At 46.1% G+C, this 21,071-nt stretch overlaps 1 protein-coding gene across 1 annotated transcript in view; it reads left to right on the top strand.

Moving 5' to 3' along the window:
• Positions 1-645: 645 nt before the first annotated feature.
• Positions 646-21,071, top strand: part of LOC144104207 (uncharacterized) — a 37,709-nt gene continuing 17,283 nt past the window's right edge. The window contains exons 1-5 of the mRNA XM_077637111.1: positions 646-804; positions 1,395-1,458; positions 3,656-3,711; positions 5,202-5,373; positions 20,401-20,532. Of these exons, the coding sequence (XP_077493237.1) occupies positions 646-804; positions 1,395-1,458; positions 3,656-3,711; positions 5,202-5,373; positions 20,401-20,532 (583 nt within the window). The remainder of the gene's footprint in view (positions 805-1,394; positions 1,459-3,655; positions 3,712-5,201; positions 5,374-20,400; positions 20,533-21,071) is intronic.

Genomic DNA, 21,071 nt, shown 5'->3' on the forward strand with positions numbered 1-21,071 from the left:
GTTATCGATCAGCAAATACTCGGTTTTTAAATTTCCCGTTGATCTGACATCGCGATTCCCTCAACACATAAAAAACGACAATGTTATTGAGAAAGAAACTTCAACTGAATGAAGCGAGAATAATCTATCTGATTGTTTCCCAGCTACCGGAACATTTCCGCTATGTATGGTATGAAGACAGATGTTCAGGGGAGAAAGCTAGTGGCAATTCTCGGTATTTACCACCTCCCCTTAAAAACACAATATACCTAGGATGCGTGTGAGAATATTTTAAGCGTGATTTGCGGGAGGCAAATGATGCTTTCAAGCTTTTTACTCCGTTCCTAGTGCCAGGTAGTTTTAGACGGTGGAAACAGCATTCTTGTTCATCATTTCAAAGCATCGACAGCCCACACGCAATTCTTTCTCGCTCCCTGAATTCAGAACGGCCTAAAGGCCTAGTGCGACGCCCCAACTCGGAAATCATTGGTAGTTAGGGGTCTTAACCCGTATGCTCCGGAAAGCTTGGGAAGACGCACGCGGTCAGATAACTTTCTGGACCTTTGTTTGCGATGCTAAACTTACTCCTCTTATGGCGCCATGCCGCCTTGTACGCGACCAGCTTTCAGCTGGGGCAATACCTTCGCCCCCATTCTATGCACACCCATGAATTTCAGCTGCCCGGAGCTGCAGCGGGGAACCGGAGTGGTAGAGGGCCTGCCGTTCCATCCGTTGCATCTGTGGTCCCGCATGCGCACCCTGGGAACGGAACACCGTATCCTGCAGTGGAACCAGCCTCGCAAGAAGTATGGCGATTCGAGGGAGGTGAGTATCTGCGTGATTTTTTTTATTTTTGAAGCGAAAAGCTTCACTGCTCCAGCTTTTCTAGCCATCAGCTGGTTCGCACGCTTGAACTTGAAAGTAGCTAGAGTTCAGCGGGGCAGCAAGTTTGACCTTTATTGTAGCTAGAGGTCAACCCATGAGCATCACTGGCGGTAGTCAGGTTCGACACATGACGTCAGCTACAGCAGCGACAGCAGCGGTTGTTACACCATCTATCTCGACTTTGACCTTTGACCTTGACCTTCGGTCAAGCGGGGAAGCGGGAAAGCGTCTGCCGGCATCGCATGCGCAGGTCATGAAAGTGGGTTCTGCATAAAACGCTGGTGCACTTTGATGCGTTAGGCGGAACGCTAGGTGTGATCGATGCGACTCCTCCCATGGAGAGCAGCAGAAGTGGCTCTGTCACACCATTGCGGAGAGGAGGAAAGCAGGCTTCCAAGGTGTGCTGCTTACTCTCTGCGTGACGTCAGACGCCTTGCCCGAGCGGAGCAGGAAAGCGTCCGCTGGAATCTCATGCGCTGGGCATCAAATTGTGTTCTGCATAAAACACCTGTGAACTCTTATGCGTTTAGCCTAAAGCTAGGTGTGAGCGATGCGGCGCCTGCCGTAGAGACCGCCAGTTCCTCTACCACAAAGGTAACCATGGAGATGGAACTTTTCGCTTTCGACCAGGGTTAACCAGAACTAAACCACCAACATTTTTTTTGGACTGGAAAAGATGCGCGCGTTAAGAATTGAATACTAGCTGTTATTCAGACGGCAGTCATTGCAAGAAGGAGTGCGTGCGTGGCTGCGGCTGTCCTCTCGGACCGTTCTTTCTGTCGTTGTTGGGAAATACCTTCATTTGTTCTGTCAAAGCTGTCGTGAGGAACCCGCACTAAGATGGCCGGGACGCTCTAATGCATGTCCCGGCGCAAAAGTGGCAGATAAAGCAACGAGCGTACAGTGAGCCGACAGCCCGACCTGAGACAAGCGGCTAGTTGTGTGGATGATCGCTGGAGCCGAACGGCGTTTTTTAAGGTGCACGAATGACGTGCAGATTTGCTCTGGTTAAAGATGATAAAAACTAGAATAAGCGGTAGCAGTCGTTGGAACCGATACCACGTCCTTCCTATCCGCCATTACCTATAGAATGTGACCCATTCCGGTGCCTGCTGTTTTTTTTTTCGCGTATCTTTCTGCGTTTGCAATACCAGTACAAAGCTTCCACGGATGTCACTGAAGGGATGTCAGTGTGTGCGTGTGCGTGGAATTTGGCTGCTTCAAGCACAGCATTAGCCGCGGTAGGATACTTCCGATGAACTTCTTTTAACGAAAGTTCCCAACTGTATAGCGCGGGAGATCGAAGGCGCGCTGAACTCAAAGCAACGGAGGTTACCTGTGACGTGCATTAAACCTACCAGGTTCGGCCGCGGGAACCGCAACCTTCAAGTATCTCGCACACTCCATAAATGGAGAATCCGTAGTACAGATTGTCGACAGCGTGACAACTTCGAAACAATGATGCCCTCGCGGAGTAACCTTGCGGTTCGCGTTGAGGTGGAGATACCGAAGTACCTTGACCAGGCGTATCCCGAAAAGGCCTCAACGTTTCCCCTTCGAAACAGCGCCAATAAAAAAAGTGTTCCTTACGCCACCATGCGTGCAGTGAATAACGGGACATGCAAATGCGTTGTAGATTTTATGTCCGCGATATTTACTTTTTTTGTTCTGCTTTTGATGACTAGGTTGCGCAAGTCGATGTTGACCGCGACACCGTAGGCGGGCTGTTGACCGAAAAATGACCTGAATGAATCTAGGGGCGGGTACAGCTAGTCCTGTCAAAAGAGCTGCGCCAAGCATAGGATCAAAGAGCGCGCATTGGTTGTATTGCACGCTCTCGGCAAGTCGGGCAGGTTAATTTAAAACGCTGCTTTTTAAACAGGGAAAGCAGACTCTTGCCCTTATGAGCCGCTTTGAAAGAACAAAGTTGTGTTTCGTTTGCAAGCGATACTGAATTTACATCTTCATGAAAATGCACACGAAAGCGAAGGACTTGAGCTCAAACAGGATACGCCATGTTTCATACATGGCACTCTAGAGTTCCTCACTGTGAATTCCTCATTGAGAACTCACTCCACTGTCTGCGTGAGTTTCTTGAACAGTGCTTCATTCACGTACTGAATGCGAGAAGACGAGGCTTCTTATCTGCCTTGATAGTGTTCGGCCGAAAACGTGTATTCTGCCTCGGATGGGGTATGCATGTGGAGGCTTTGCCGAAATGCTGCCCGCTGTATGCAGAATATTTACTGCGAATGTGCGATTTTTCACTTCTTCGATTAAATTAAGGCAAGTGCCATTTAGGTGTCAGGCTCTTGTGGAACCTTTGACAGCACTTCTTCGAGGTTTTTCCGTGAAAAAAGTCTTATTGTTGCAGCTTATTCCATGCCTATCAAACGCCAAGCCAAATATGAAAACTCATGCTTCCGGCATTTCTGCGCCTTTCCATGGTAGATGTCAGCTTTTTGTCTAATACCGAGAAACCCTGCGTTCCTAGCATCTCTAGCACTTCCCTTGATGCGTCCGAAATAGTAGCTTAGACAACAAAATGCCCATTGAAAAAATTTCTAACATAAACGTACCAACCACCGGGATTTGACCTTTTTTTCTTCTAAAGCCCCTTTGGCCATTGTAAAAAAACTTTGCCTGGCCGAGGCTGGGCGCAGTTGAAGCGAGACACTTATTGCGTGGCTGGCGACAAGTTTATTGCGCACGCAGAAACATTCCACATCTTGTTAAGAGAGTCCACTGTCTGCAATGCTCCGGACTCATCTGCACTGTTACTCTGTTCCAGGACTCTACGTTACAGGCGAAGAATTGCCGCCAATTGTCGGACCGAAGGCCAGACAGGTAACGGCCACATTCCACTCCGTTATGGAAATCCATGCACTGCTCTTACAAACTTGAATGCGTCCAGAGGTTAATAGTTTATTTTTCTGAAAACACTGCGCAGCCGTCATTGAAGCGTCACGATGGATATACAGTGACCAATTTGCCTTTCGTGCAGTAAGAAATTTGAGTATAGGCGCACTTTTCATTTCGCCTTAATGGAAGTGCGAACGCGCCTTGTCCAGGTTTCATAAGAGGGAGGGTGGAAGACATGCGAGTGACCATCTGTGCTCGAAAAGTTTGTGATGTCTACGGATCAGATCATAAATTTTGGGGAATTTCCTGCTGGCTGTAGATTGTTACGCGAACCTAAGCGCTAAAAGCGGCACAAGACGACAACACCCACACACACGACACAAACGCTGCAAATATTGTAGTTCTATTGGTCTGGTCGATCGAAATGCGCATGTTATGTGAAGAGCGGGTGTTTCCGGGCCTATGGGATCGCTTCTTAAGTGATCAAGGCAAGCACGTTCCACTTCGCCCATAAAACGTCCATAAATGGCAATCAGGGCTTCTACGTCACTATATACTTTTGCAGCTACTTGGCTCAAAGAGAATCCTGCCCAACAATCCTACACAAAAGCATTTTTGAACGAAATAGGTTATTTGAAATCAGTTTTTCATACAGTGTAAGATTTCACTATTACAGTCAATATACCTGCTGATCTCATCTTTGACCGTTTGTTGCGATCGTCCAAAACGTTTTCCATCGGTTTTTTATGACATTCTTAACTGCTGCGTTGCCAGCGATGAATAAACTTTAGAAGAAAGATCTTGTCGTGCTTCGTAAGAATAGAACATCACCTCACATATTGTCGTAACAGCAGGTTACATGATTTGAATATTCGAAACATTTGAGCAAAAATGCTGGGCATGCAAAAGCCTGAGAGTATATTTTGACCATTGAAAAGCGTTGTACGCCGTTCTCATCCCACTCTCGTTTTGTGGATTACCTTTCTTTCGCACCGTCTAAGGTGACTTCGACTCGTAGCGCTGATAATTTCAAGCTGATTCTTCAAAGACTAAGAGGTCTTCAGGATAGCGGTCTCCGTGTAGTCACCGATACACTTTCACAGCGCTGTTATATAAAACAGCGTGCTTAGTAACGCGTGTGTAACTTCCGATTTACGAGGATAACGCTTATACCGAATTCGAACACTGCATAGCAAGCGGGACCAGTTATTCCTCTCTGCATTCATTTCAAATTTTGGCCATGGGCACCAGTGAAAAATCGCCTGCTGGATAATGTGAGGAAATATTGGCTTCCACGGAAAACCCCGTGCAACACTCAGAAAGTAACGCTTAGAAAAACAAATGTTCAAAATGTCCTTGTTGTTCTGGGCCTGCAATACACTGCACCACCCTGTTCGCGTTGAGCTTTCAGCAATCGGTATCTACGTACCTTGGAAGAAAACAGAATTCGATAATTTTCTGACGATCCTTTGCAGGTGCAAATATTTCAGGCATCACAGTCACAGAGCGCCCCGAACAGCTCGAGCAGTGATGTACAGGGAACATCCCGTACTGGAATTTCTACAGCCCAGGGTGTGGCTCCTGGAGAAGGCATCACCAATGAGGAACAAGAGGCGCCATGCCCACGACGATCGCGCGAGGAGGAAGGTGAGGGCACTCGCCATAGTGACTCTGGATATGTGTAGTTATGACAATATAGTCTAGTAGTGATGACGATACAATACAGATAAGCATGTAGTGATAACAATACCGTCTATCTATGAGACGCTCGGTAGCTGCATCAGAAAAAGGTACCAGGCGTTGCCTGCTGCATTTGAGCTTAGTCAGGAATGCTTGGGGATGGACCCGTTCCAAGAAATTAGCTGTGGTTTAAACTTTGGTTAAGCCGTGCTTGGTTTGCATGGCACAGTACTGCAGATGGGGCAGTCTGATGGGGCAGTTGCCATCTGCCACGGCGGGCAGATTGTGATGACGTCAGTTGGTCACATGACCTGCCACGTGACCCCACGTGACATCTGTCACGTGACTGCACAGATGCTGCCCTCTTTAAAACCTAGCGCAGTGAAGCTTTCGCTTCAAAAATGCGCCAGAGCCATCCAGAGACATTCATAACCACTTTTCTCACCAAAAATTGGCCCGTCGGCGCCTACGTTACAACAAATGAAGGTAACGAAGGTTACGTCTGAGTATAATCTTATTTGTGCTGTAGAGGTTTACGTCACTCATCACTAATCTGTTGAAGCAGGCAGAGGTCGCCAGTTACGCTTTAATCCTCAAATACAATTACAGCTCATACAGATTTATATTGAGCGGATATTGGAACCGTTGTGTGAAAAGGACAAACTAATTACGGGCTGTTAGTGGTTCTTTACTTGAGATCTGTGGCAGGTATCGGTTAAAATACGACCATTTGTCTTAAATATGTAATAAATGTCTGAAATATGCCAATAAAATAACACGAGGACTCTGGTGGCGCATTACTGAATTGAAGTAAGGATACGTGGTCGGTAGATACACAGCACAAGAATGGAAAAGTCTAGTCCAGGCAAGTGGCAGAAAGGTAAGTATAAAGAGGCCGAGCCATTTGCGATGCAGTTCCTTTGCAAGTCAGTTGCAAAAGAAATGCTGTTTTTCCATCTTACTTCCGCCACTATTGCCTGAACCCGTCTTTCCGCCTCATCATCATCATCAACCTGACCACGGCCACTGTAGGGTAAAGGCCTCGCCCGCGTCTCTCCAACTAACCCTCTCTTGAGCCAGCTGCGACCACAGCATCCTGGCAAACTTTTTAATCTCATCCGCCCTCCAAACTTTCAGCCACCCCCGCAGCACTTGCCTTGCATTCGCATCGACTCCATTGCCCTTAACCACCAGCGGTTATCTTGCATTCCCATTACAAGCCCTGCCCAAGACCATATCTTCCCCTTGATTTCGACTAGAATACCATTAAGCCACGTTTGTTCCTTCACCCACTCTGCCCGCTACCGGTGTCTTAACATTACACCTATCATTTTTCGTTCCATGGCTCGCTGCATTGTCTTTAACTGAAGCTGAATCATTTTCGTTAGCCTCCACGTTTCTGCCCCGTAGGTGAGTACTGGTAAGATTCAGCTGTTGTACATTTTTCTCTTGAGGGCTATTCGTGATCCGAGATAAACTACCATATATATGCGCTCCAGCCCATTCCTATCCTAGTTATTTCGCTCTTGTGATCCGGATCAGGTGTCACTACTTGCCCTAAGTAAACGTATTTTTTTATCACTTTCAGCCCCTTGCTGAAAAGTGTGAACTGTTGTTCCCTGGCTAGACTGTTGAACATTACTTTGGTTTTCTGGATGTCAAATTTTAGATCCAGCGTTCTGCTGTGCCTGTGTAACTCATTGATCGCGATTTTCAGCTCACCTTCTGAGTGACTCAGCAAGGCAATGTCAACAGCGAATCGCAGATTATTTAGGTATTCTCCATTAACTCTTATTCCCAACTGTTCCCAATTAAGGCTTCGTAATACCTCCTGTAAACCGGCGTTGAATAACATTGGCGAGACAGTGTCACCCTGGCTGACGCCTTTCATTACAAAGATTTTATTGCCCACTTTAGGCAGGACTATGGTAGCTATGCAGTTGCTATATCTAATCTCCAGTATTTTGAAATAAGGCTCTTCTACAAACTGATTACGCAATATCTGTATGACTGCTGAGGTTTCTTCTGAGTCGAACGATTTCGAAGGCTATATATAGAGGTTGGTTATACCCTGTTCATTTCTCTATCAATTGATTGATAGTGTGAATATGATCTATTGTGGAATATACTTTACGGAAGCCTGCGTGATCATTTGGTTGATTAAAGGCTCAGGCCGCGTGAGTACGCCGACTCTCTCTCACTCATCCTACCGACAGCCTTCCTCAAATAACTCTAAATTTTTAAAATTAAGAAAAATTGTGGATAAACGAATTAGGCATGAACTACATATTCATAGCCTAAAGGCCTATCTTGAATCAAAAATCGTACCAAAAGGTTTACAAGTGTCGCTAACACCATCAATGGGTGACCTGTGTGAAGAGGAGAAGGCTAATTGGAATCGTATACTACAATCTGCCTCTTTAAATTTGCTTGTAGTTACCATTGGCCACTTTGAGAAGGCGTTGGTGGCTCTGAGAATGGAAGAGAGTCGTGCTCATCAACAAATTACCCTTACCGCGCTGGAGGCCACAGAGCTTATGTTCTTTGAAGAAAAGAGAGCGACTGAGGTACGCAAGACCAAACACAAAAAATTTATTCGAGACGGGGTTCCAGAACACGTGTGGTCAAAATCAATAACAAGCGAAAAAGAATCAAGAACGGAGGCAGCTACAAATATTAACCCCACTATTATAATAAACTCCAACAAATCCAGTAGAACGACACAAACGTCAACAGTTCAAGAAACACGCGTAGAACGATCTGAAATGACAGCATCTACTAATAATAATCTTGCGGTTCCAAGCGCCGACTTTGCTTTCCAGCACAATATTATTAATCTATCAACCAGGGCCTTAACGAGAGAGGAAATATCCGTTCTTTCTCGAGGCCTTACATTCTGCCCTACCACCGGTAAATACAGCGAATTCTCGGTGTTAAAAGATTTGGACAACTTTGCACGAATGTTGCGACTCCGGGAATACTTCTTCGATCGGGCGCGGGTTACCGCGGATAGCAGAGAACTCGTCGTTACTAACCACCACTGGACTCCTAGTATAGGAAGGGACAAACACTTGGACATGTACATTAACGCCGTCCAGAAAGACATTATTTACGCCTACAAGAACCAAACTCCAGGGAGGCAGAACTTGTCTAAAAACGAACGGGATGCATTGAAGGCTCTGAGCAGAAGGACAGATATAATCATAAAACCAGCGGATAAGGGAGGTGGTATAGTTGTCATGGACAGCGAAAAATACATTGAAGAAGGCTTGAGACAACTCTCTAACATTAGTTTCTATCAACGTCTTGAAGCAGACCCAACTGCGCAATACCAACATTTTGTAGCGGAGACCCTGGGTCAACTTGCGAAGAATGGGGACATATCCCTACGGTTATCTAAAGCCCTCACCGCACCACACCCGTCGCCGGGCCGATTCTACATGTTACCGAAAATCCACAAAAAGAATAATCCTGGCCGCCCTATAGTATCTGGCATTGGCACGATTACAGAACCGATTTCCAGTTACATTGACACACTAATTAGACATATTCCAACAACACACGCATCATACATACGCGACACAAACCATTTCCTTCGCGCAATAGCAGGTCTCAAACTCCCGGAAGGAGCCTTCCTGGCAACACTAGATGTAGTCTCTCTCTACACAAACATTCCTCATTCCGATGGCATTAAATCTCTGATCGAAGCGTATGAACAAAACAGAAAGGAGGAAACCCCTACCCCACGTGTTTTAGAAATACTGGCAAAAATCGTACTCGAATATAACAACTTCGAATTTAACAATGAACACTATTTGCAAATTAATGGCACAGCCATGGGTACAAGGATGGCACCAACCTACGCCAATATCTTCATGCATAGTATTGAATCCAAATTTCTGAAAGATTGCCCCATTAAGCCCACCCTATACAAACGCTACTTGGATGACATCTTTTTAATATGGACTGACACAGAGCAAGAACTCGTACGTTTTATTGAAAACTTCAACCTCGTCCACCCCAACATATCTTTCACTTACACGTACTCCAACACCAAAATTAACTTTCTAGATGTTGAGATTTCGGTAAACAAAGGCTCACTTACCACCGGTGTATATAGAAAACCGACGGACCGCCAACAATACCTACACTTCCAAAGCTGCCATCCTCGTCACTCTAAAACAAGCATCCCATACTCTCAGGCACATCGATTTAAAAGAATATGTTCCCAAGACGAGGACTTCGTAAAAAATTCCAAACGCATGCGAGAAGTCCTCATTAAGCAACGATACCCCCCCGCCATTGTCGACGATGCCATTGAAAAGGCATCTAAACTCAACCGAGAGCAAATACTGGAGGGATGTCGCTACAACGACGAAACAGACCACCGGGCCAATCTCGTACTTACCTTCACCAGTAACCCGCCTAACGTAAACAAAATCCTCAGAAAACATTTCAACATCCTCGAACAAAGCGAGCGCCTCACCAAAATTTTCACTGCTCCCCCTCACGTGATCTACAGACGACCAAAAAACATTAAAAATATTCTTGTACACTCAAAAACAAATAACCAGCCGGTTTTGGGGTGCCGGCCCTGTGGAAAAAGTAGATGCCAGGTCTGCAAACATATACAAACATCAAGCTGTGCAGTAAGCACAGCTTCAGGCTTCAAATGGGAAATTAATGGCAACTTTGACTGTGATTCCTGCAACGTAATATACCTCCTAGAATGCAGTGTGTGCAGTATGCAGTACATTGGACAGACCGTCAACCCTCTACGAATTCGCTTTAATAACCACCGCGCGCATATCTTATCCCTACCCAACCTTCCCTTGTCAAAACACATTAATGAGCGAAACCACCCATTTGATGCAATTAAGTTAACAGTCCTACAGGGTGGGTTCAACAACACCCGGGAAAGAGAACAACGCGAGTCGTACTTCATTTACAAATTTGAAACAATTCCTCACGGCATTAATGAAAGTCCAGGTGTATTGTCCTCCATCCGCCCCTTGCAGGGCCGTTGCTGACATTACGAGAGCCAGCTTGACATACCTCGGTCGTTTCTTGCCAGCGACGTCTTTTTCAAGCTCACACAAATTTCTTCATTCCCTACCCCATCCTGCCCCTATCTTCCCAGTTCGATTACCCTGACGACGGGGTGCAATTGAAGAACCCTTGCCTAATTGCTCACGCCATTCACATTTACCTCCCACACCACACTTGGCCGAACTCGGATGTTTTTCCACTTTTTTTCTTTTGTGGGTGTTTTCAGGCACAGTGCACGTGAGGGTAGTTAAGCTCACGGCGCCCTGATTCTACCTTGACTCGGGCTGCGGAAATGGTTCCAGATGACGGAAGTCTCCTGTCCTGTCTGCATTTTATTTTGTTTATTTGTTTACTTTTTCTGGCCAGGTCACGCGAGTGCAAGCATCTCCAATTTATATATGTTGGACAATTCCGCCACCGTCTGTTTCTGTACACCTTACTCGCTTAAATGCTCCCGCCATTGTCATTTAGCCGCCACGCGACACTGGCATGAGCTCGGATGTTTTACTGCTGTGTGTCTGGGTGTTTTCATGCACAGTGCACGTGTGTTTAGTTAAGCTCACGGCGCCGCTGATTCGGCCTTGGCTCTGGCTGCCGAAGTGGTTCAAGATGACGGAAGCTCCGACCCTGTCTGCATTTTATTCTGTTTATTTGTTTACTCTTTGTGTACGGGGCACGCGAGTGCACGCGTCTTTAACTTTTGTGTGTAGGGCGATCCCGCCACCGTCTGCTCCTGTCCACCTTACACGCCGCCGCTCCGTTGCCTTGATGGGTAGCCATTATCCTCCCCCGCTCCGTGTCTTCCTTTTTTTTTGTTTCCCTCGTCCGGGGTCGGCTCCCCGCGGCTTCGGGGTGGGCGGCGGGGTACAACACGTTTTTCTTTTTTCTTTTTTATTTCTTCTTTCTTTTTTATTGGTTCCCCTTTTTTTCCCTTTCTATCTGTATCTTTTCTAGTATTCTTTGCCACCGTTTGTTTCTTTTGTTCATGTGTCGTACATGTGTGCCAGTGCCAACTCCTTAAGAAGAGGAAGAAGACCCCTGTAACTTCAGTCTTGAGAAAGGACAGGCTCTGTCCGAAACGTCGACTCAAAATAAATCTATGGCTAAATGAAGCGTTTTCAACTTTGAATTTTTGCCTCTAGCAACCAAATACGTTTATCTTTCTATACTGCATTTCATCGATGGCTGCTAGTAACGCTTCTAAAACAGTTTTTTGGAAATTTCCTCTTCATCCGCCAAAATGGGCAGTAATTGGAGATTCACAGACTAAGCACCTCTTCAACCACTTTGACGCCGCGAGTCGGTGCTCCCCGGCCTTCATTACCCAACCTGGAGCCAAGATCAGCGACCTCAAGAATCTACTGGACTTCGTTCCTTCAAGTGTGATCGGTGTGATTCTGCATTTGGGAACAAATGATCTCAGCAGCGACGACATCCACACCACGATCGAAAGGTACGCAGAAGCCTTGAACATCATCCGCACTGAGCGACCCAAAATTCAAGTAATATATGCAACGCTGGTACTACCCCGCGCCCCTAACCGCCGGCGACGGTCCAGTAACTGGCGATTCGTTGATAAATTCAATCGCCGGGCTGAGAGGTTCAACTACCAGCTTTCTGAACTTTGTCGACGAGAAACGAAAGCGTTTTTCCTCAACCATTCGCTGGAGACCTATCCACCATCCAGTGTCCTCGCAGCAGATGGAGTTCATCCAAGTTTTGGTGGAGTTTCCATCTTGTCATGGCATATTTATAACCTGCTCCTTGACTACCAGCGACATTTCCTGATAGAATGGCAAGACCACCTGCCGGCAGGAGACGATTTCAGCCGGTTCCCCGTGCAGTGTCACACCCAGGTGCCTCGCACCTACTCAGAGGTTCTCAAGAGCCACCAGGAAGAATACATGCAAGCCGGAGACCAACGGTTCCCGACCATCGCGGAGACGCAGCGACAGGAAGAGGAGGGTAAAACAGGGGTCCTACAAGGGTGCCGCCCCAAAAAACCGCAAGAAAACTCAGGGCTCTTCTCCGAGATGGCCGGTGCAAGATCAACCGTGACCCAACGCAGGGCTCTACTGCCAACACCAACGCGGCCACCACATCTTCGCAAATTGGAGAGTAAAGTTGTTCCTGCTATCCCGAAGTCGCCCAGGGACACCACACGAGACAGCACCACCGAGAGATCCACCTCAGCAACCAGCTTATCCGCAGGAACCCACCGACAACAACCACCATCTAAGGCCAACCATGTACATACCCCCACCACTCCCAGCACAACACCGAAATCCGGAGCGAGCGGCGCCAGTACTCCAGCAAGCCCAGGCGGAGCATCAGGCCATTCTAGTGCAGCGCAGCGTCAACTGGCTTCCACGGTGGAGGGCCAGGTTGATACGATATCCAGCCGGAAAGAAGAGCTTCCCAGCACCCCTCTATCACGCTACGATCTTCGAAAGCGCTGCGGTTCGGCACAACGGGTTCGTCAACAGTGACATTCAGGCCGCGTGAGTACGCCGACTCTCTCTCACTCATCCTACCGACAGCCTTCCTCAAATAACTCTAAATTTTTAAAATTAAGAAAAATTGTGGATAAACGAATTAGGCATGAACTACATATTCATAGCCTAAAGGCCTATCTTGAATCAAAAATCGTACCAAAAGGTTTACAAGTGTCGCTAACACCATCAATGGGTGACCTGTGTGAAGAGGAGAAGGCTAATTGGAATCGTATACTACAATCTGCCTCTTTAAATTTGCTTGTAGTTACCATTGGCCACTTTGAGAAGGCGTTGGTGGCTCTGAGAATGGAAGAGAGTCGTGCTCATCAACAAATTACCCTTACCGCGCTGGAGGCCACAGAGCTTATGTTCTTTGAAGAAAAGAGAGCGACTGAGGTACGCAAGACCAAACACAAAAAATTTATTCGAGACGGGGTTCCAGAACACGTGTGGTCAAAATCAATAACAAGCGAAAAAGAATCAAGAACGGAGGCAGCTACAAATATTAACCCCACTATTATAATAAACTCCAACAAATCCAGTAGAACGACACAAACGTCAACAGTTCAAGAAACACGCGTAGAACGATCTGAAATGACAGCATCTACTAATAATAATCTTGCGGTTCCAAGCGCCGACTTTGCTTTCCAGCACAATATTATTAATCTATCAACCAGGGCCTTAACGAGAGAGGAAATATCCGTTCTTTCTCGAGGCCTTACATTCTGCCCTATCACCGGTAAATACAGCGAATTCTCGGTGTTAAAAGATTTGGACAACTTTGCACGAATGTTGCGACTCCGGGAATACTTCTTCGATCGGGCGCGGGTTACCGCGGATAGCAGAGAACTCGTCGTTACTAACCACCACTGGACTCCTAGTATAGGAAGGGACAAACACTTGGACATGTACATTAACGCCGTCCAGAAAGACATTATTTACGCCTACAAGAACCAAACTCCAGGGAGGCAGAACTTGTCTAAAAACGAACGGGATGCATTGAAGGCTCTGAGCAGAAGGACAGATATAATCATAAAACCAGCGGATAAGGGAGGTGGTATAGTTGTCATGGACAGCGAAAAATACATTGAAGAAGGCTTGAGACAACTCTCTAACATTAGTTTCTATCAACGTCTTGAAGCAGACCCAACTGCGCAATACCAACATTTTGTAGCGGAGACCCTGGGTCAACTTGCGAAGAATGGGGACATATCCCTACGGTTATCTAAAGCCCTCACCGCACCACACCCGTCGCCGGGCCGATTCTACATGTTACCGAAAATCCACAAAAAGAATAATCCTGGCCGCCCTATAGTATCTGGCATTGGCACGATTACAGAACCGATTTCCAGTTACATTGACACACTAATTAGACATATTCCAACAACACACGCATCATACATACGCGACACAAACCATTTCCTTCGCGCAATAGCAGGTCTCAAACTCCCGGAAGGAGCCTTCCTGGCAACACTAGATGTAGTCTCTCTCTACACAAACATTCCTCATTCCGATGGCATTAAATCTCTGATCGAAGCGTATGAACAAAACAGAAAGGAGGAAACCCCTACCCCACGTGTTTTAGAAATACTGGCAAAAATCGTACTCGAATATAACAACTTCGAATTTAACAATGAACACTATTTGCAAATTAATGGCACAGCCATGGGTACAAGGATGGCACCAACCTACGCCAATATCTTCATGCATAGTATTGAATCCAAATTTCTGAAAGATTGCCCCATTAAGCCCACCCTATACAAACGCTACTTGGATGACATCTTTTTAATATGGACTGACACAGAGCAAGAACTCGTACGTTTTATTGAAAACTTCAACCTCGTCCACCCCAACATATCTTTCACTTACACGTACTCCAACACCAAAATTAACTTTCTAGATGTTGAGATTTCGGTAAACAAAGGCTCACTTACCACCGGTGTATATAGAAAACCGACGGACCGCCAACAATACCTACACTTCCAAAGCTGCCATCCTCGTCACTCTAAAACAAGCATCCCATACTCTCAGGCACATCGATTTAAAAGAATATGTTCCCAAGACGAGGACTTCGTAAAAAATTCCAAACGCATGCGAGAAGTCCTCATTAAGCAACGATACCCCCCCGCCATTGTCGACGATGCCATTGAAAAGGCATCTAAACTCAACCGAGAGCAAATACTGGAGGGATGTCGCTACAACGACGAAACAGACCACCGGGCCAATCTCGTACTTACCTTCACCAGTAACCCGCCTAACGTAAACAAAATCCTCAGAAAACATTTCAACATCCTCGAACAAAGCGAGCGCCTCACCAAAATTTTCACTGCTCCCCCTCACGTGATCTACAGACGACCAAAAAACATTAAAAATATTCTTGTACACTCAAAAACAAATAACCAGCCGGTTTTGGGGTGCCGGCCCTGTGGAAAAAGTAGATGCCAGGTCTGCAAACATATACAAACATCAAGCTGTGCAGTAAGCACAGCTTCAGGCTTCAAATGGGAAATTAATGGCAACTTTGACTGTGATTCCTGCAACGTAATATACCTCCTAGAATGCAGTGTGTGCAGTATGCAGTACATTGGACAGACCGTCAACCCTCTACGAATTCGCTTTAATAACCACCGCGCGCATATCTTATCCCTACCCAACCTTCCCTTGTCAAAACACATTAATGAGCGAAACCACCCATTTGATGCAATTAAGTTAACAGTCCTACAGGGTGGGTTCAACAACACCCGGGAAAGAGAACAACGCGAGTCGTACTTCATTTACAAATTTGAAACAATTCCTCACGGCATTAATGAAAGTCCAGGTGTATTGTCCTCCATCCGCCCCTTGCAGGGCCGTTGCTGACATTACGAGAGCCAGCTTGACATACCTCGGTCGTTTCTTGCCAGCGACGTCTTTTTCAAGCTCACACAAATTTCTTCATTCCCTACCCCATCCTGCCCCTATCTTCCCAGTTCGATTACCCTGACGACGGGGTGCAATTGAAGAACCCTTGCCTAATTGCTCACGCCATTCACATTTACCTCCCACACCACACTTGGCCGAACTCGGATGTTTTTCCACTTTTTTTCTTTTGTGGGTGTTTTCAGGCACAGTGCACGTGAGGGTAGTTAAGCTCACGGCGCCCTGATTCTACCTTGACTCGGGCTGCGGAAATGGTTCCAGATGACGGAAGTCTCCTGTCCTGTCTGCATTTTATTTTGTTTATTTGTTTACTTTTTCTGGCCAGGTCACGCGAGTGCAAGCATCTCCAATTTATATATGTTGGACAATTCCGCCACCGTCTGTTTCTGTACACCTTACTCGCTTAAATGCTCCCGCCATTGTCATTTAGCCGCCACGCGACACTGGCATGAGCTCGGATGTTTTACTGCTGTGTGTCTGGGTGTTTTCATGCACAGTGCACGTGTGTTTAGTTAAGCTCACGGCGCCGCTGATTCGGCCTTGGCTCTGGCTGCCGAAGTGGTTCAAGATGACGGAAGCTCCGACCCTGTCTGCATTTTATTCTGTTTATTTGTTTACTCTTTGTGTACGGGGCACGCGAGTGCACGCGTCTTTAACTTTTGTGTGTAGGGCGATCCCGCCACCGTCTGCTCCTGTCCACCTTACACGCCGCCGCTCCGTTGCCTTGATGGGTAGCCATTATCCTCCCCCGCTCCGTGTCTTCCTTTTTTTTGTTTCCCTCGTCCGGGGTCGGCTCCCCGCGGCTTCGGGGTGGGCGGCGGGGTACAACACGTTTTTCTTTTTTCTTTTTTATTTCTTCTTTCTTTTTTATTGGTTCCCCTTTTTTTCCCTTTCTATCTGTATCTTTTCTAGTATTCTTTGCCACCGTTTGTTTCTTTTGTTCATGTGTCGTACATGTGTGCCAGTGCCAACTCCTTAAGAAGAGGAAGAAGACCCCTGTAACTTCAGTCTTGAGAAAGGACAGGCTCTGTCCGAAACGTCGACTCAAAATAAATCTATGGCTAAATGAAGCGTTTTCAACTTTGAATATATATATATATATATATATATATATATATATATATATATATATATATATATATATATATATATATATATATATATATATATTAGCAGACAAGGTAAAGGAAATGAGGGGATCGGGACAAACTTATGAAGGGAGCCAACAGTCACCGAAACCAAGGTCCATAGGGCAATATTTATATTTTATGTTTATGTGTTGTGCTTATCAGTGGTATAATAATACTTAGATAAATCTATTTCTTAAAGAAAATTACTTAGAAAGGTGCAGAAAAAACAACCATGCCGCCGTTGGGATCCGAACCCACGACCTCCGAATACCACTTCCGGTGCTCTACCAACTAAGCTACGGCGATGGCTGTCCAATCTCCTCCTCTCGTGGGTATTTATGTCTTATTGGGTATAAGCGAACCATGAGAGTGTTCACCAGCGCCACCCTCGTCCATAGCGCCAGATGTAGCACGTCCTCTGATACCGCGAGTGGGACGTGGGACGTCATCTAACGGCAAGGGCGGAAACTGTGCGAGAGCCCTCTTATGCTGCCAATGGTATCAAGAAGCTTGGAAGAATGCAAACATTATCTTAATTCACAAGAAAAGAGACGCCAAGAACCGATCCGCTTACTATCGGTTGCCTACAAGGTATTTACTAAGGTAATCGCTAATAGAGTCAGGGCAACCTTAGACTTTAATCAACCAAATTGTCAGGCAGGCTTTCGTGAATGATATGGACATTCAACAATAGTTCATATTCACGCTATCAATCAACTGATAGAGAAATGAGCACAATATAGCCAGCCTCTATATATAGCCTTCATTGATTACGAGAAAGCATTCGACTCAGTGGAAACCTCAGCAGTCATGCAGGCATTGCGTAATCAGTGTGTAGAAGAGCTTCATGTCAAAATACTGGAAGATATATATAGCAACTGAACAGCTATACCATAGTCCTGCATAAAGGGAGAAATAATATTCCAATAAAGAAAGGCACCAGGCAAGGACACACATCTCGCCATTGCTATTCGCCGCATGTTTACAGGAGGTATTCCAAGGCCTGAATAGGGAACAGTTGGGAATAAGAGTTAATGGAGAATATCTAAATAATCGGCGATTCGCTGATGACACTGCCTTGCTGAGTCACTACGGAGGTGAACTGCAAATCATGATCAATGAGTTAGGCAGGCAGAGCGGAACGGTAGGTCTAAAAATTAACATGCAGGAAACCAAAGTACTGTTCAACAGCCTAACAGCCTGGCAAGAAAACAGGAGTTCACAATTGGCAGCAAGATGCTGGAATTGGTAAAAGAATACGTCCACATAGAACAGGTGGTGACAGCTGATCCGGATAATGAGAGGGAAATAACTAGAAGGATAAGAATGGGCTGGAGCGCATATATATGACAGGTTCTCCCAGATCATGAATTATAATTTACCAATATCCCTCAAGAGTAAAGTTTACAAGAGCTGTATCGTACCGGTACTCACCTACAGGGCAGAAACATGGAGGCTGACGAAAAGTATTCCGCTTAAGTTAAGGACAACGCGGCGAGCCATGGGAAGAAAACTGATAGTTGTAACGGTAAGAGACCGGAAGCTGGCAGAGTGGGTGAGGGAACAAACGCGGGGGGTAATGACATCCTAGTCAAAATCAAGAAGTATAAATGGGCTTCGGCAGACCATGTAATGCGAACGCAAGATAACCGCCGGTAAGTAAGCGTATCAGGGGGCGGCAGAAGGTTAGGTGGGCGGACAGGTTTAAGAATTTTGCAGGCAAAGTGTGGATGCAGCTGGCAAAGGGCAGGGTTAATTGGACAGACATGGGAGATGTATTTGCCCTGCACTGGGTGTAGTCAGGCTGATGATGATGATGATGAATATTGTTCCGCCTTTGCCGTCTGTAGGCTCCTTGCTGTCAGCTCGATGACCATTTAGTCTGGCGCTCATTTATTGCCCTGTTTACCTGATATATTGTTTCCGACAAGAGGAGCATCGAAGCATGCCGATAACATTAGACGATGCGCAGTTAAAGCTTGCCTTTATAACGAAGATGAAGTCGTCTGTCGTGCCTCTAAGAGCATTGCTGCTTTTTAAATGATTTCATATCTCTTGATATGAGGACCCTTCTACATGCCACAAAACGAGAGAATTGGCAGTAAAAGCTATCGCTGCGAAATCGCATTCTGAGCCTCTTTGCACAAGTACTCATCTATCAATACACGCCATCATGATCCACCAGTACTTTTATCTTCTTGATATTTATTGACAACAATAATGATTGTAATCATCGACATCATCACTTTGTCTTTTCCCAGAAAAGCTGCTCTCGGTAGTTAATGGCGTGTGGCAAAGGCGGGACACTTGTTTCTCTTGTCGTCTTCGTGTCTCCTCCCTTGGTTGTGTTCTGCACGAGCTTATAAGGAATGTTACGCTCATGCACCACGCATTAGGTATATAGGAGACTACACTTGGTTCCAATATGCGGGGCTAGGGCATCGGCGCTCGAGCCGAATAAGACGAACGCCAGGTTTTAACTGTAGTTAATCTAAACTGCGAATTGCATTAGAATCCGGCGCGGGCACGAGCAAGCGGCAGAGAGGTAATGGTGGCGATGTGGCGCCGATACCGGTACAGCCTTTGTCAAAAGGTTAGAGCACATGGGGTCTGCTTTTAATCTCTGTACAGGGGCTTTTGTAGCGTCCGTGTAATTTCAGACTTTTCTGAAGACTGAGGTCTAGAATTACTATTCTCTCCACGAGGCCTGTTGACTTATAACAATCCACACTTCATGCATCAAAAGAGAGCTTTCTTAGCTGTCAACAGTGCACAGAGAGTATACTTTATCTCAGTAATTTAGATCATTGCTGCTAGATCCAATTGACGTCATTTACGCTCCACACTTTTGTGTGTAGACAGGAGCCACTTGAAAGATGGCTGGTTCGAGCGCTAACTGGACCTACGTCCTAAGGTGTGCATGATTTTTGAGTTTTCCAGGTACTCTGGCACTCCAATGTTCAACACTTTTTTCAGGTAAAACATTGGCCGGGTAGACGCAGCTGCGCGCGATTAAAACGGCTTGCCTCCGTTCGTAACGTCCTCTCCTCAGGGAACCCCTTAAACCCTGATGCTGTCGGCTTCATTGCGGGAACTGTCATTGAGCTCATGTCCTTTAAAGCATTGGGTCGTTGCATGGCGACATATGTGCACATGCGTGTTCCATGCGAGCAATGCTGCATTTGCTTGAATATTCAATAGAGACTCCCGCTCGAACTCTACCCTGCTTAACTACAGCAGAATCGCTTCACTGTTGACTAAGAAGCTGTACCTGCCAGGAAGCAGTTGCACGATTTATCATGAGGGCCGCATTGCGCGTATTTTTTGTGATGTAAGGAAATACGTAATCTCGTGTGCGACATTTATCAATGCTGTTCTTTTTCTATTCATTTTGTTAACAGGAATGGCCACCGAAAAATACCATCGGTGGAAGCCTGCTTACTTCTCCAACGAGACATGGCGTAAACTCCCAGATGACCTCAAGAAGCGCTACGGGAACGTCAACAAAGATGGGTCAATGAAGGAAAGGAAAGGTAAGTTTGTACTCGTTTTAAAAGTTAAAACATCTAAATTATAATCTCTCATCGCTGCCAGAACCTTAGTTCCGTTAGCGTACGACTGATTTGTCGAGAGCTGTATCGAAATTGTAAGATTTGTAAAATCAGGCGTGCAGTGCAAGCATCATTTTTATTGTGGGGTAGATGAATAGCATCGAATTTTTAGCATGCCAAAACAGAAACTGGAGAACAGATGGCTGCGTTTGTACTTGTTGAAACGCGCGCTTTTTGGTTTTGTATGCTTTTGCCGACAGGAAGCCTAGTTGTGGCACTCGGCTTGGAGATGCTATGTGACCAGGCATTGTAAGCTTGGAAAACTTCTTATGCCACAAAAGTGCGATGAGAAACGGCGACTTGAGTTGCAGACGCTGGCTGTAGCTCGGTGGCTCCGCATCTAGTCTGCTAAGGTTGGAAGCATGAGGAAACCTTTCTCCGTCGTCACTTCTGCCACCCAGGAGTAGCGGTGCAGTGGAAATCACTGGGGAAGGCCCGAATCGGAGGTGGCAGCAAGATGT

Source organism: Amblyomma americanum, chromosome 1, assembly GCF_052857255.1.
Source record: "Amblyomma americanum isolate KBUSLIRL-KWMA chromosome 1, ASM5285725v1, whole genome shotgun sequence".
In the NCBI taxonomy this organism is placed as follows: Eukaryota; Metazoa; Arthropoda; class Arachnida; order Ixodida; family Ixodidae; genus Amblyomma; species Amblyomma americanum.